Here is a 16,233-nt window from a genome sequence, read left to right on the forward strand (position 1 = left end):
AATCTGAGCTACCTCTATGCTAGCTGGTGACATTCATTACTTAGTGGCCAAAGAGCTAGCAAATTTAACTTTGATATCATACCCTCAAGCTAAACATACAAATTAATCCTGTGCATTCTGCTGTTAATTCCCATAATGTCTGAAAATAAAATTTTAAACAATCACTGTGGAATAATAATCATAAACTGGGTAAAGACAAGCAAAGACTGCTCTCAAAATTATTGTGGGAAACAGTAACTATAAATATGGATGAGAGAATCAACATGAAGTTTGACATAAATAGCCTCATTGAGAATTATTTTCCTATTGGATTTGGAGGTCACCAAAATATGCACACAGTTACTTAGAAATAGAACACCCACTAAGTCAAAAAAAAATGAGGACTTACAGTGCCAGTTTTTCAGTAATGACACTTAAGGTGCTGATTTTTTTTTTGTGCTAATCCTTCCTCCTCCTTTTTCTAACATGCAAAATGAAACTTCTCTTCCCTCAAAGAAAAACAAAATCCAATAATAACTCTCAAAAGTTCAGTCTTGGCAAGAAAATTTAGTAAAGGCTTCAGCTTAAAAAGTCTCCTTGAACCAAATTACCCAAGTGGCTAAAAGATTATGCAGCTGCTAACTTCACTACTTGGTATATAGCTTCCCAATAAATACACCTAAAAATCACTTCATAATTGGTGGGTTTGTCCTACTGCATGAAAAAACAGAACATGTTTCTGGATGTGCAAAATAGTCAGATTCTGGTTTTTATCATCTCTCCACAGATAAGCAATACCACAAGGTGCTAGCACAACTGCTTTTTGAGTGAAGAGAGATGTATTTCTGAAAAAATCACATTCCATTGGGAATTCAAGAGCATTTAGCTCTTGCTCTCTTATACTTCTGAAAATATCATTAGCAACCTACATAATCCTTATAATATTTTACAGTCCAAATAAATATTTTCATTTAAAGATCAAGGTAGGGCAGTAGTAGAGCTGTAAGGAAGTTAGCAGAAGGCTCTTCTTTAAGCTTCAGTTTTGCTAAGTACTGAACTCAGCAAAGTGCATATTCCAGCTGTGTAAAGTATTTATCTTGAAAGAAACACAAGAGGATGTGGGCTTTAAGCCAGTAAAATACTCAATCATCTGGAATATTACAGGACAGACCAACCAAACTGGTTTCACAACTGCCAGGGCACAAAGGCAGCAACAAGTACTTCACTCAGTTGCCACAGCTTCTTATAACGGAATCAAACTTTAGTAGATTTTCTGTACTAACACTTCTTTTTCCTGCCAAATAATTCCTTTCTGAATCATCAAGGAATCTTACTATTCATCAGATCCACCACAAAATCTGGAGATCAAATTGGAAAAAGGGTGTTAATACTGAGTAACATATTTTGCTGCTGATACATGTATTCACAATCAACTTTCATTTTTTCCTTTCTTGAAAAGCAGAAGGATGTCAGAATCTTAAATGCCAAGAAAGCAAGGTGATATGGGAAAATAATATTTAGGAAGCACACATTAATGCACATAGGAAAAAAAATTATATCCACATACTGATGCTATTTACATTAGGTTTAATACTCCTTGAAAGATCTTGGGAGTCACTGCAGAAAGTTATTTTATAATATCAACTCAACAATCAGCAACAGTCACAAATATTAAGGCCTAGTAGGGAAAGAAGTCCAAAAGCAGAAACTATCACTATTTGATGCATTCTTGCCTTGAATATTCCATAAAGTTGCAAGCTCCATTTCTTGCAGTCTAACTCAGAATGGGCATTGTTACATAAAGAAGGTCAAAGGACAACCAGAAGACAGATTTTCTAACTTAAAAGCAGAAACTAACTAGACTGGAACTTCTCAAAGCAGCTGGGGAGCAAAACCTGAAGGAACGAAGAAAGAAAAGAAAGACCTTAAAAAAAAATAGCAACCTCAGATGAACAGTGCAGGCAATATATACAGACAACAGTTACTACTTCTCATAGAACAAAAATTGCCATTGTCAGATAAAAAAAAATAAGCAGCAGGCATACAACAAAGGAAACGTTTTTGCTCCTGCAGTGCACACTTAAATCATGGAACTCCTTGCCGGCTATCACAGACTGGTGTGGAGCCTGACAGAACACCTGGACTTGAACCCAGGTAAGATAAATCCCTTTGTGAAAAGGGGTTATTTGTTGACACTTAAGCAGAAGGCTACACAGTTTAGAGGTTCTCCTTGTCTGACTTACAGAAGCTCAGCACTTCTGTGAGGGTCACCGACTGGCCAGTTTTATTCTGGAGGTCTGAAGGCACAGTGCAGGGCTCTGTGAGATTGCACAGATGCTGACACAACTCTAAACTTAGGTATCCTCACAAAATCTGAAACTTGCATCTCAGTAATAATAGGATTTTACTATTGACTACATTAATTTGTTTCATAGGGAAATAATCAGGTTTTCCAGAAGTGTGTATCAATTTATGGGGTTTTGGTTGTTAAAAAAAAAAACCAAAACTTTCCATATAAACTTGGCATTCAAGCAGAAGCAGACTTCTGAGAGACCAAATTCCATGCTGCAGATCCAGATCTCACCATAAATACTCCCTTCTAAATTTCTCTGAGAAGCACAAATACAGTCCTCACTGGAATGAATGAGTTACAGAAGTATTAGACTTCATATTTAAAGAGCCAACATACTTTGAATGAAGTTTAACAAAGCAGTATGACAAAATGTCTGCTGGCAGTATGATGTACAGCAGCATAAAAAATTCTACTGCACTGATAGTAGGGATTACCTGAACAATCTGTTTAGCTTCAGAAAAAAATGAATGCCTATTTTAATAAAATATACTAATCAACTGTTTTAAGATCCCCCTCCTAAACTAAAAAGTGTCTGGTTTCTAAGTACCTAAATCAAAAAAACTCAAATAGTAATTCAAATGTTTAAAATGGTATTTAACGTTTTTATAGATAACTTTTTTTTTAAATTTCAACCTAAAGGCATATGTAGAAACTGAGATGGAAGTGAAATGCCCTGTAAGACTTAACAGACATTTAAATTACTCAACACCTGCTTATATACAGAAAAAAAAAAAAGTACTATTTACAGAAAAGTATACAAGTTAAAGATAAATCTCCCCAAATAACAGGTTTTCTTTTACTGTGGGACAACTGTGACAAGAAGAAAGGCAAGAATTTGGCATACAACTGGGTTAACTTTGATATCTGCCCAGAATCCAGACATAGGATTGATACATAAAAACTCCAGCTCTCACTGGTGAAGAACCTCAGTCTGCCCACCTTCACTGTACTCAGCCTCTTCTGCATATCCCACAAAGGGGAAGGGGAATCAAGATTTAGATCACTTAATATGCTTTAAAAAGATAACCAGACCCACCAACCAAGAAAATATCAAGCCACTAAAACATCATCCCCCCAACCCATTCACTAGTAAGAGTAACACTGCTGTCTTGTGTTTTATTCCATCTGTACGAATGCATTGTCGTTCAAGTGCCATTTTGATTTACAAAGAAACAAGTTAAGTGTTTGTCAAAATACCATGGATTCCTTTGGGAACATTAAACATTAAAGAAAACATTGCAAAACTGATGTTCAACCCAGCAACACAGTACTCAGAACTCCATAATGACTCGTCAAGAGAAGTGACAAAAGTAAGCATGCAAGGGAGTTTTTATTGTAACACAGTCTTGAAGTCTCAAGGTGCATTGACAACTCTGGCTTCTCATAGAGAGCATCAGAGAAGCTCTGGAGTGTCAGTGAGGAGGAGTTGTGACAGCATAATGCATATTTCACTGACAAATGATTTGGAAGCTGTCAGAAACCTGGTGGAGAAAAAAAATCCACATGATCTGCAATGCCATTTTAGTAAATTTAAGATGATTACCATTCCCAGGGAGATTTGGGATTTGCTGCATTAAGAGACAAGAGTAAAACTAAATGAACCAACAAAATAAAGAATTACATTATTACTGTGCTGTAGCAGTGCAAACAGAATAAGAATAAACACATTTTAACCTGCTGTATTTCAACTACACAGAGAAGACATGAAACAAAAAAAGTAGCACTTTCTACAGTTATCAATACTGTATGAGAATATAAAAATGGAAGTTCTTAGGTGGTATGGAACTAAAGGAAATCAGCAGATCCTGTGAATTTGTGAGGTTAATTGATTTAGAACAGAGACCAATGTGTCTCTTGGATTACTGAGAAAAAAGAATGGCAAAAAAATGTACTTTTACAAAACTTGCAATTTTTCACTTCTCAATTAGACCTGAAAAATAAATACTGAACAAATTTATTGAACATGGCCTTAACATTTTTATCTTTCATCTTGCAATCTGGGGATAAATCAAAGACTTAAAGACTTAAATCAAATCAACATCCCATCAGTTCATGGGAAAATGTGTTGTGTCATGCTGGCTAGGGTGCAGAAGATGGCATCTTCAACCAGCCAAGCAACAGCAGCTATAGCTTAAAGGGCACACACAAAAACTCTGTATGAGTGAATCAGGAAATCTCTCAGCATACAAAGAAGATTTGGCTATGTAAACAGGAAATATCCTGCTGTGTCTAAACGCCTCTTCATAAAATGAAATATTTTGGATTTCTCATTTGACCTTAGGCTCCCAAACAGTACAAAGATGCAGCAGCTCTAAGCTCACGTAGCAAAAAGCCAACCATACTGACTGTATTTGTGAGAAAACATGTTAAGTCTATTGCCAAGCTTACATTTATGCCTACAAGAATCAGCTTAGACACACCTCTGCGTCAGTTTCCAATTAAACCAGTCATGGTAGTAGACAACAAAACACTGTATAGACAAGAACTGTGAGAATTTTAAGGTTTTTTAAGTAGTTCAGACTATCTCTATCTCAACAGGATAACAAAGCTAAGCTATTAAACCCACTTTCCTGATATTAAGGATCTTTGAAAAATGTTAAGTTTGCTAACTTTACATACCTGTAAGACAGCAACTTGAACTGAACATATTTAGTGTCTGCATATATGAAAAGAAAGATAGCATTACTATCTTCAACTATTGGGTTTTGTTTCAACGTATATTTCCACAGGCATATATATACAAATAATACAGTCTAGTGTTCAAAACTAAGAAAAGAAAAAAACCCCAAGAAAACAACAAAACTAGACACTAAAAACAACCCCCCAAGACAGTTAGTACAGCATAGCACCTCCATTTTGTATCACAATGCTGATACCAAAGTAAAGAGTACCAGAAGGAAACATCTGAGGCCTTACTTGCAAGTATTTTAAACATGAAAAACATTAAAGTAAAATGTCTTAAGGATGTATTCTTCCCAGATTTCAAAGTTTCACTCACACATGTACATTCAAGGAATGTAACTTCATGACTTGCAAGTAGACTGAAAACATTTCTTTTTAAGGCAAGAAAAAAACCAATGTGTTCAACAAGCCCTGCTACCCTGACCAGGATTTAATATTTCAAGTCCAAGAGGTATAAGTGAACAAGACTTCAACTTAGGGGAAAAAAAATCCAAACAACCTAAGATTTTCCAGCAATGAAAAGTCCATTTTCATCTTAAGGCAACATCTTACTAGCTCTGCAGTTGCAGGTTTATAATCTTAATTTATAAAGCTTCTGCCAACACTTATCTTCATACACCTTGCTCTCTTAGCAAAACCTCCTACCAATAATTTTTCCTTTGATACAAATAAAAATATAAATATAAACACAAAATATATAAATATAAATAAATCTTTAACTTTCAGATTAAGTAATGGTGAAAAATGTGCTTCATGGTGTTTGCGGTCTCCAAGAAGCTGAGGCATGTTTATATGCTCTTCAAATGTTCAAAAGAGTTTTCTTTGTGCCTTCACAATTTTTCATCATTCTCCAGAAAATGAGCAGCAGGACCAGACTCAATATCCACAAATACAAAAACTATCCATAAAATCCTTTAACTGATGCTTGCAGACATACTTCTGGCATCTGTCAGCCTACAAGCCCATGTTCACCTTATTAAATGTACTCATCTTCCCCTCCACCAGCCAGTTCCTTTCCACAGTCAGTGTTAGCTGCCCCGTAGGCATGCCACATTCGCTGTTTCTTGACTTGCTGAAAATGTTCCCAAAAAGATTATGCAAGGACAACAAAGAGTGATTTGCTGCAATTCTAACAAACTCTCAAAAAAGAAAAGCGTGTTTTCCAACACAGAAGTCTCACCACACTTAAAAACAAGAAGCAAGGGAATTCCCTCTAAAAAACAGAGTGAAGCACTGACCATTATCAAGAAGAAAATATGTTGAGAACCTGCAGTGCATTTATTTCCTTGCTATTTCACATGTACTGACTTATATTAATAAATTTATCAAATGAAGGTAACAGGTTCTCATATCCAATTTGTACAAAAATAACTAGTCAGTAATTCCTAGACAAAGACCTATGAGTAAAAAAACATCTCATCAGGCATTCATGATGCTTACCAAATTGCACTGGTTTTGCACTGTTAGTTTTTCCAATTTGCACTGTTTTTCCTTAGTTTTAACCATAAGGCTTGGTCAATAATATGCTGAAACTGGGAGAGGAAACAAAAAAACAGGAGAGGGGAAGAAATAGTACTAGCCATATTTCATTTCAGTATCTGCAAATGGTTAATAAACCTGGTCCCTCTTCTCTCGCTCATCAAAGTACAACTCAGATGGAGAAACCAACCCATTAAATGCTGAGAATGTCAAAGCCCAACTCTTGCTGGCACTGACTTTTATGCAAATAACACATACCATGAGATGACATTCACAAAAGCATCTCTGAGTATACAGAGCAAACTAAAATTTTTATTATAAGCCAATTATTACTTTTCATTAAGAAGCTATTAATTAGTTGGGGTTTTTTTCTGTACTAAAACAGATTCTTCATAGAAGTATGGAAATTAGTACAGCTTCAAAGACTATCCTGAGCTGGAAGAGACACACAAGGGTCATCAAGTCCAACTCCTGGCCCTGCACAGGACAAACCCAAGAATCCCAACATGTGCCTGAGAACATTGCCCAAGCCTTCCTGAACTCTTGGAGGCTTGCTCCCATAACTGCTTCACTAGGGAGTCTGTTCCAGTGCATAACCACCCTCTGGCAGAAAAAACTTTTCCTAATACCCAACCTAGAGGTAAAATATTTTATAAATACTTTTAATTTACCCTAGAAGGTAAAATACTGGACAACACTTTATAAATGAACAGATGCATTTTTACACATATATGTTTTAGCAGTATCAGTCTCTCAAATGTTCTCATAACTTCTGTTTTTCCCCAGAATAAGGGGATTTTACCACTCCTAGGGTAAAGCTCAAGTCGTACTTTTTTCGAGGTTTCCTGGAAGGTAAGTGACATGGCTCTGCAGCTCCCCTGTGTATATAGGCTAACTGGTAACTCACAAGAGGAGCATGGAAAGGATTTTTTTTTCCCTTGGAGTATCATTATACAGCTTGTTTTAATGGCAGTGGTAGTTCTAGACATGAAAAGGTTCTAAAAGGGAACTTTTTTTTTAATTGATAACCTCAAGCTCAGAGCAAGCTTTTTCAAAGCAGCAAGTTTCTTCTTCATGCTCCCTGCAACTTGTAAGTCATTTCAGGCTTAGAGGAAAATCACGCCTCTAAAATATTCACGGATTTAAAGTAACAGTTTATACAAATAGTAAATTCCACAGAAGATGAGTTCTTGTGTTCTCTCTACTTCTACCTCTCTCAACTTGTCCTCATCCTTTGTAAACAAAGGTTAAAGGTAAATAAGCCAGAAAAGGATGAGAAGACGGAAGGAATGGAATATAAACTTTCTCAATAGCATGGTCCCAAAGCTCCAAAGGCTTTGACAACACTGATAATCTAGGCAGGCTTTTGAACATCAACATGTACTACCATAACATCGCAAATCTTTCTGCTCTTCCATTTAAATATGACCTGCATTTTAGGAACTGTGGCTTTTAAGAACTGATCCACCCATATTTACACTGACATTTGGCCACTTCTTGAAATTATTCTAATTATTACAGCAGAAGAAAAGAAAATAAATCCAGTTATCTCTTCTTGTGCATTTTCAATCAGCAAACAAAGAACTTAACTCAAAAGGAAATGTCTTTACTAGGAAGCCCTACTTCCTGTATTCGTTTTTTACTAAGGATTTGTGGGGTTTTTCTGTGCATGCTGGTGAGACAGTGGCAAAGGTGAGGACTTGGAGAAGAAGAAAACAGATGATTTTTATATTTGATAATTTTCTAGAAGCAACTAGGTTCTTACTCAGGTATTTTTGCGCAGAAAGCAGCAGGAAGGGCTCATCACAAAAAATTATATCCTTAAAAGAAGTCTAAACAGGTCAGCTGAATGACCACCTCATCTAGGATATACTGTAAAAGAATTAAAAGCCTTTGCAACTTTTTAATGATTTATTCCCCTATTCTTTTCCTAAGTTCACCTGTTCCCCGTGAACAATAAAACAATTCTCAGTCATCAAATGCTTAGACAGCAGCTACTTGCTAGAAGAAGAACCAAAACATTTCTCTTCCAAAGACAAACGCACTGAAAGCACTTGGAGAAGAGCTTTACTGGGTTTACATGGCAAGGTAGAGGCGGAGGAGGGCAGCAGAAGTAGCTTCTGTGAGAAGACATCAGAAGCTGATCTCATGTCAGACAGATGATTCTACAGAATCAAATCACAGAATCATAGAATACCAGGCTGGAAGTGACCTCAAGAGTCATCCGGTCCAACCGCTTGACAAAATCACAAATAGATTCTTCTTGTTGTTACCTATTTTATTTTTCATGATGTTTATTTTACTTACAGGCTTTTATAGTAGAAAACTAATCCTAATGGGGATACCTACTTTTATTTACATAATACCTTTCTGAGACCAAGAGTACCTTTGTAAACAGACACTATAACCCCCATCTGGCATGCAAACCTCTCTTTAATCAACTTGCAAATCAACTAACATGAGCAGTAGAACAAACTATATGACCGAGACATTGCAGCACCTTGTATCCTGCTTTAAATATTGAGCCAAAAAAAGACAAGACTTCTTAAGACATACAGCATTTCCATGCTGTTTTGCCATGTCTGAATGGTACTAATCAAAACACCACAGCGCAGTAGCATGTTTAAGCTTTTGTGTCCTGTAAAATACAAGTTTGCATAATTCAGGAGAGGGAAGTGATTTAAATTGATAACTTCTAACTAATCTGAAAAACTACACTGTAACATAGCCTGGAGTTTATAACCTGCTGTGAGATATATCTTTCTAATGAAAGCAATTTGCACTTCACAGGGTGCCAATGGGAGGTTACATTACTGCCCAACAGTACTTCAATCCCATGTTAATACGGAAGAGGCTAAAGTTATTTTTCTTCAGTTTAAATATATACTTCATTGCTACTGCCTGTAAGATCCTGAGACTTTTTCACCTTTAATCATGCACTTGAGGAATTCATAGCACCACATAGTCAAAAGACCATAAACATTGACTTCATTTAATGATTGATGTTCTCACAGAATATGGAAAGATAAAACTTATGAAAACTATTATACTAGCTTCGTTTTCCCTACTTTTAGAGCTTTTGAAAACTTAAAAGTCAATTTAAAAAGGCATAGAAAAGAGCTACTAAAATAACCAAGAAACCAGAGAACCTCTTAGAAGAGAGGATGTGAACAGCCTGTTCAGTCCAGCAAAAGGATGTGATTATTCCCGAAGAAAATCCAAGTAAACAACAATGCTGAGTGAAAGGAAAATTAGCATAAACAAGTTTGAATTTCCAGATTAAATTATTTTTAATGAGTTAGCCAACTCTCAGAGTAATAAGGTTCTAGAACAGCCTTCTAGGAGAAATAGAAAGGATAAAAGTTGCTTTTAAAATGGAGCTTGACAAGTAGGGATTACATTATGTAATACTAGCAGGAGACTGGATGTAATAAAGTAAATCCATGGTACCAAATTTCTCTGTATTCCAGATTTATTTATAATTACAGGTTGAGAAAAGGAAAAATAGAAAAGGCAAAGATATCGCACTGGCTTACTTATTCAGTAGGAAGAAGGACTGCATTGTCCTCTGTATTTTTTTTTTCCAGAGGATGAATACAAAGTTATTTACTATTACAGGAAACTGCAAATTGCTGTAGCACTTCTGCCCACAAAAACCCAAGAGATCTGGACAAGTTCAGTGACCACAGCATCATATTTTCCATTGTAGAAAAGACAATATTCCTGAAGCAGCTGGTCTCTTATTAATAGAATTCATTTATCTTATTCATAGCAAATGAAGTACACAGTAGACAATGAGCCAACTGGCCCATTAAGAAACAGATTAAATTTGACCTTTTAAAGAAATCAGTTTAAAAATCCTAATTTAAAAAACAATCCACAATATTTTTTTCAAGCAGAGATATCATTTCATATGGCATTTGAAACTCGAAACTGCTCCTTTGGTAGCCTGACATAATCCAATTACCAAGTTTCTCTAAAGAATACCAGTTTCAATATTAAGGCTTAAGAACACCCATGTTGAGTCATTCAAGGTCTTTGTTAATACAGTAATCATTACTGACAGTATGGAAATTCACTTGCAGGTACTACTGGTTCCAAATTAAACATCCTGCGATGGCCAGAAAATAATGCTCTGTAACAGTCCACTATATCCTGATATGTTTTCTTCACATATATTTGGCTAAAGATAATATGATACAGACTGCAGCTGCTTTAAGCACTAGAGGAAATAATTAAGATCCTTCTCTGGCCACCAACAAGCTTACTGTTGGTATCTCTGCATAAAAGGCAGAACACTGTTAGAAATGTTTTTGACAGTTACATCCATGCTCCATAGATATTGCAGACACCATCTGAGTTTGCACAGGAACCTACAAATGCCTATCAGAAGTAACAGGACAGCAATGGAACAGATAACTTCGAGAACAAAACCTAATGGCAATGAGTAAGCTTCAATTTCTTTTTAGTGGGAAAAAAGAAAATGTAGTCTCTCACTTTAAATACTAACTGCAGGACAGGGCTGAAGTAGGCATGACGACCATGTGTGTTCCATGAAGCTGCTGCTGACTGTCATGAATGCTTACTTACTAAGTGTGACTCTGGGAATATCCCAGAACAACACAGATCACATGGTCTAGTTTAGTTAGCATCACATCTTTATGCATGGCTATAGTAAGAGGGAAAATTTTTTTTTAAATGGGAATAATGTACTTAGGGACTAAGAAATATAAGCTACAGCTACATAAATAAAGGAGAATGACTGCTATCAAACTTCAGCAGTCAGTATTCAATGAACTCGGTCTTGTTTCACTTAGAATCTGGAAAAGACATTGCAAAGACATAATTTTATGAAAATATGTGAGGCAAAGATATCTGGATAAATGCATCTCTCTGTAAAGATACAAAGGTTTTTGTTTTTTTTTTTAATGAAAAAACAAATCCACAAAGAGATAAAAAGATCTTAAATTCTTATACTGTAATTTTGTCCCAGGGAGCTAATCCCCAAAATTTCCCTATGTATAAACAGGTTCATCACTGTATTTTTATTATTAGGCTTAGTAGAGAAGTGAATCATCCCTGAAAACCCTGAAATATGCCAAACAACTTAAGTCTTTTTATGTATGAAATTTCAATAAAACCCTGCTAAATAACATCCCCTTTCACCCCTTGAAAAAGACAGTATTTTCATCTTGTGTCTGTTTTTCCTTGTGTCAAGTAATAACATAAAACTAATGACTGCAACTAAACTACAAAATCCTAAACATATCTGCTAAATCTTATTTATATTACATGTACACATAACATCACATCTCTGCATTACTATTTGCATCATTCTAAGACACTTGAAAAAGTATAGCATTACTTAAAAAGGTACACTGTCCTTGCAGCATCTACAACAGAGTCTTCAGAGCATAAATCTAGGATTTCTAAATTGCTGAGAAAAAATCCAGACATTTTCTCAGCAGTCCTAACACAGGAATTAAGGCAATATTCTATAGAAGAATGACACAGTCATGAAATCAAGAGATTTGAAATTAACAAGAGGACAAAGATTTTTTACTATACCAAAACAAACTTTATTTTTCTAAGGCTAAAAGACACAACATTCTAGATCTGATAGGATACAATAAGCATTGTGTCAAACAGGACAACATTTGAACTAAAAGGTTTAAAAAATCATGAGAACTTACAAATTAAGTAGTCATTACTTGAGATAGAAATATTGTTCTAAATCCTGCAAGGACTCATAAGTGTTCTCCCCAAAACAAATGGGATTACTCGCTTCAGAATCAGGCTTATAATCCCTTCTCAAATACAATATTTGTCCTACTGCAATCTGTGTTTGACAATCATGAACTTGCGGTGGAAGGGACCTTAAAAGATCATCAAGTTGCAAACCCCCTCCCATGGGCAGGGACACCTCCCACTAGACCAGGTTGCTCAAGGCCCACCCAACCTGGCCTTGAACTTTTCCTCAAAGGGGGCATCCACAGTTTCTCTGGACAACCTGTTTCAGAGTCTCACTAGCCTCACAGTGAAGAATTTCTCCTTAATATCCAATCTAAACCTACCCACTGCATTACCCCTTGGCCTATTCACTGCATATCCTTGTAAAAAGTCCCTCTCCAGCTCTTGTATGACTCTCTTTAGTTATGGAGAGCTGAAGGAAGGTTTTCCCAGAGCCTTCTCTTCTCCAGGTTGAACAGTCTCAACCTCTGAGCCTGTCTTCAGACAGCCTAAGAAAAAATTTGTGTTTGTTCATATTTGATCTGGACCCAAAAGCAGTCATGTCTCAGTGCTAGTCCAGGTCAAAAAAGTACTCATGTGGTATCCTAATCTGTCATTACCATTTTTTGGACCAGGTTTGTAATAGCAAGCTTTTACTACTTAAAACAAGCTCAGACTTTCTGTTACATGGAGAAAGCTTTTTAGCAACAAGAAAGGCTTAAAGTACAAACAAACTTTCTTTCTGTAAAGAAAACTGTACCAGTAAGTTCTCAGAGATACACATAGACTGATACACACACAACACTATTTCTGTGTAATTGGTCATCTCACATCCTGTGGGCATGGGTTCAGGAATTTATTAAATTTAATATAAATTCACGTAAGATGTTAGACTTGTACCTAGCTACTCACTAAAACTTAGATGTATCCAGAAATACATGCATTTACATGAAAAAAAACTCTCAAAAAGGCAATAGCTGCTTTATGTAAATGCAATGCTGTAAATATACAGTTGATGCATGAACAAGTACAATTCAAGCGTACTGCTGGGCAAACAAAATCCTCACAATTTTTACCTCCTAGGTAAGGACATAAACTTTGGGTTTAGACTGTGGGTCAGAAACAGTTCTTAAGAACTACAGAGCTCAGAGCAACACCTGTTCCTCTTCCACATAACAAGCAGTACTGCTACATCTAATTCGACAAAAACTGGCATACCAAGACAATGTGGCAGATATTTTTAAGGATTAAAGCGATTCTTTCCTTTGACTATCTCGTGTTGCAAAAACAGATGCTGTAAGTTACTTCTCTGCTCTTCGTGAAGGAAAACTTTGGGCAACAGGTGAGAGACCCAAAGCAACTTAAAGACAAGGAGTAGGTGGCAAGGTTTAAAGGACGGGAGGACAAACCGATTGTAGTGACGCTGCTGGGCAGTTCCCAGCCTTCACTTTATGATCTTCAGAGCATGACTGCTGTTTTCATGCCCCAGAAAGCTGTCACTGCTCAACTCACAGACCTTTAAAAGCACTACACTGTTCGTGTTTCTCTGCTCTCAGAACTTTCAAAATACATAAAAGTTCATATACCCCATGAAGACTCGACAGGATGGGGGGGGAAGATTTAAACTCTCCCTATAATTCCACTTCATTATGTCGCTTTGCCCACTTGTTACGCACATCTTCGTTATCTGAAGACACGCAACTAGCAGCCAGCGTGCCAAAAAGAGACCTCGCCGCATCACTCCACGCCTGGTCCGTGGCATACAGCGACCTACACGGCCACTTTTCCGCCCCAGCCCCGACCGCGGGCTCTGCCCGCATCCCCAGGCGGGACCACCTGGCCGCTCCGCGCTCCGCGCCCCGGCGGCGCCCACGCACCGCCCGCAGCCCCCGGCGGGGAGGGCGCGGCCGGGCCCCCGGGCCGGGGCAGGGCCCGCGCCGCCCCCGCTCCCCCGGGACACCCACCCGGCCCCGCCGCGGGCGAGGCGAGGCACGGCGGCGGGGAGCGAGAAAGGGAGGGAGCGGGGCAGAGAAAGTTGAGAGGCGCCTTTCGGCGGCTGCCGGCAGGGGAGCCCGCGCCCGGCGCCCATTCAAACAAAAGAAGCCCCTACTCCTGCCAGCCACCGCCGGTCCCACCGCCCGACTCACTTCGCAGGGCCCCGATGAGGAGGCTTCCGTCCTTAATCAGCTCCTTGATGAACTTGTTCGTCCTCTCCAGCTCGATCTCGTGACACTTGAGGCGCTCCCTGAAATCCGGGCTGTCCAAGTAGGAGTCGCTGAACTCCAGCGTGGGCAGCCCCATGGCAGCGGAGGCGGCCGCAGCCCCCCGGCCGGCGGCGGAGGGAGGGAGGAACGGAGGGAGGGCCGCGCCGAGAGACGGCTCCGAGGGCAGGGGGGAAAGCGGGGGAGCGGCGAAACGAGGCGCGGCTGCCGCCTCCCCGGAGAAGCTCCCGACCCGCCGCACCGGCCCGCTGGCAGCGGAGGCGGCGCGCTCCGGCCGCTGTCACCCAGCTACATTGCTGTCCGCGGGACACCGCGGGCTCCCAGCGCCGCCGCCGCTCCGCCGCTTCCGGCAGCGCTCGCTCTTCCTCCCTGCCCGGCGCTAACTCCAGTGCGAACCTCCCCCGGCCCGGCCGAGGAATTCCTCCTCCTCCCGGCGCGGCATGCTCACACGCCGGGGACGCGGCCCGGCAGTGCCCGCCCCTCGCTCGCCGCCCCTCCGCGCTCTGCCCTCCAGCGGCGGCGCCTCCTCGGGCCGCTCCGGCCCGGGGCGAGGCGGAGGGTCTGCGCGGCTCGGCGAGCTCCGGCCCTCGCCGCCTCCTTTACCAGGGGCTTTGGGACGGCCAGAGCAGAGCCGGGAGGGAGGTTCCGCCAGCGGGGCACGGAGGCGCTGGGGCAGTGCAAAGGGTGCGCACGGAGGAGGCCGGTTTGTGCGGGGCGAAGCGAGGAGCAGCCGCGCTGCTGGGGCAGGAGCAGTGCCAGCCAGGGGCTCCTGCCTCCGCTGGAGGAGCCGCGGGAGCGGGGCCGGAGGCAGCCAGCCCCAGCCGGCCTGCTCTGGCAGGGGATCCCGCTGGCACCCTGGCCAGCCTGCCCCGTGTGCGCGTCCGGCCTGCAGCGGGGCACGCCCCAGGGACGGGCAGGCACAAAGATGGGAACATCCGTGTTCTGCCACGGCAGTATGGTGGCTAGGAAGGGGATACAGCTGAGCCAAATCCATCCTAAAGATGAGCATCAAGCCTGGTTTCTGTGGCAAAGTTGGTTTTTACAAGTATGTGAGTGGGCTTTTCACAGTAAACAGAAACACTTTGATTGAGTCTTGTATGTTTGTTTATCTGGAGTGGTTTATCCAGACATACCGTGTCAGTATGTAAGTATGTATACAAATGTACATACTGGATTTAAGGAGAGCTCTCGGTAAACACACCTTCAAGACGGCAACAACTCAGTTGGAAACAACCATCAAGAGGCATCGCCATGAAAGTAATTGTATTTCAAGACAGCCCACCACTTGCCAAAAATGGCTTTCTAGAAGACAGCTGTGTACACACTCCTACCAAATCATTGTCATCATTTCTACACAGTTGAATATGGAAGCGTGGGAAGGTTCAATGCTCCTACATGCTGTAATTCCTTGATGTAATTTGTGTTTTTCACACTTAAGTGTTCATCAAAACTTACCTCTTTGTATTCACAGTAGATTTTTGTGAGTGTCAAAAATGCAGAAGAGATGCTACCATTTCTGCTAATACAGCCTGCCATATTTCTTCAAATGAATAAATAATAATTCACAGTTTTCACTAGGCTGAGACTTCCTCAGGACAGTATGAGAGTTAGATGTCAGTGTTGATACTAATAGACCCATTGAAGTCTCTTAATTCGTAGTGATCACAGAACTCTGCTCATTAACATGATTCCTATTTTTCTAAAAATAGAAGGAATTAGACTGAAAAGGGCTGCTTATTTCCATGCTTTTGCAGGCAATAGCATGTAATTTCAGTTGAAAACTAATAA

General features: G+C 39.9%; 1 protein-coding gene across 1 annotated transcript in view; it reads right to left on the reverse strand.

Annotated features, from left to right (window-relative positions):
* Positions 1–14,527, reverse strand: part of ARHGAP42 (Rho GTPase activating protein 42) — a gene marked incomplete at its 3' end in the record, with an annotated part of 136,672 nt that extends 122,145 nt beyond the window's left edge. Inside the window, exon 1 of the mRNA XM_084226694.1 lies at positions 14,371–14,527. Within this exon, the coding sequence (XP_084082820.1) occupies positions 14,371–14,524 (154 nt within the window). The 5' untranslated portion in view covers positions 14,525–14,527. The remainder of the gene's footprint in view (positions 1–14,370) is intronic.
* Positions 14,528–16,233: the final 1,706 nt, after the last annotated feature.

This window comes from Fringilla coelebs (genome assembly GCF_963513975.1).
Source record: "Fringilla coelebs genome assembly, chromosome: 2".
NCBI lineage: Eukaryota > Metazoa > Chordata > Aves > Passeriformes > Fringillidae > Fringilla > Fringilla coelebs.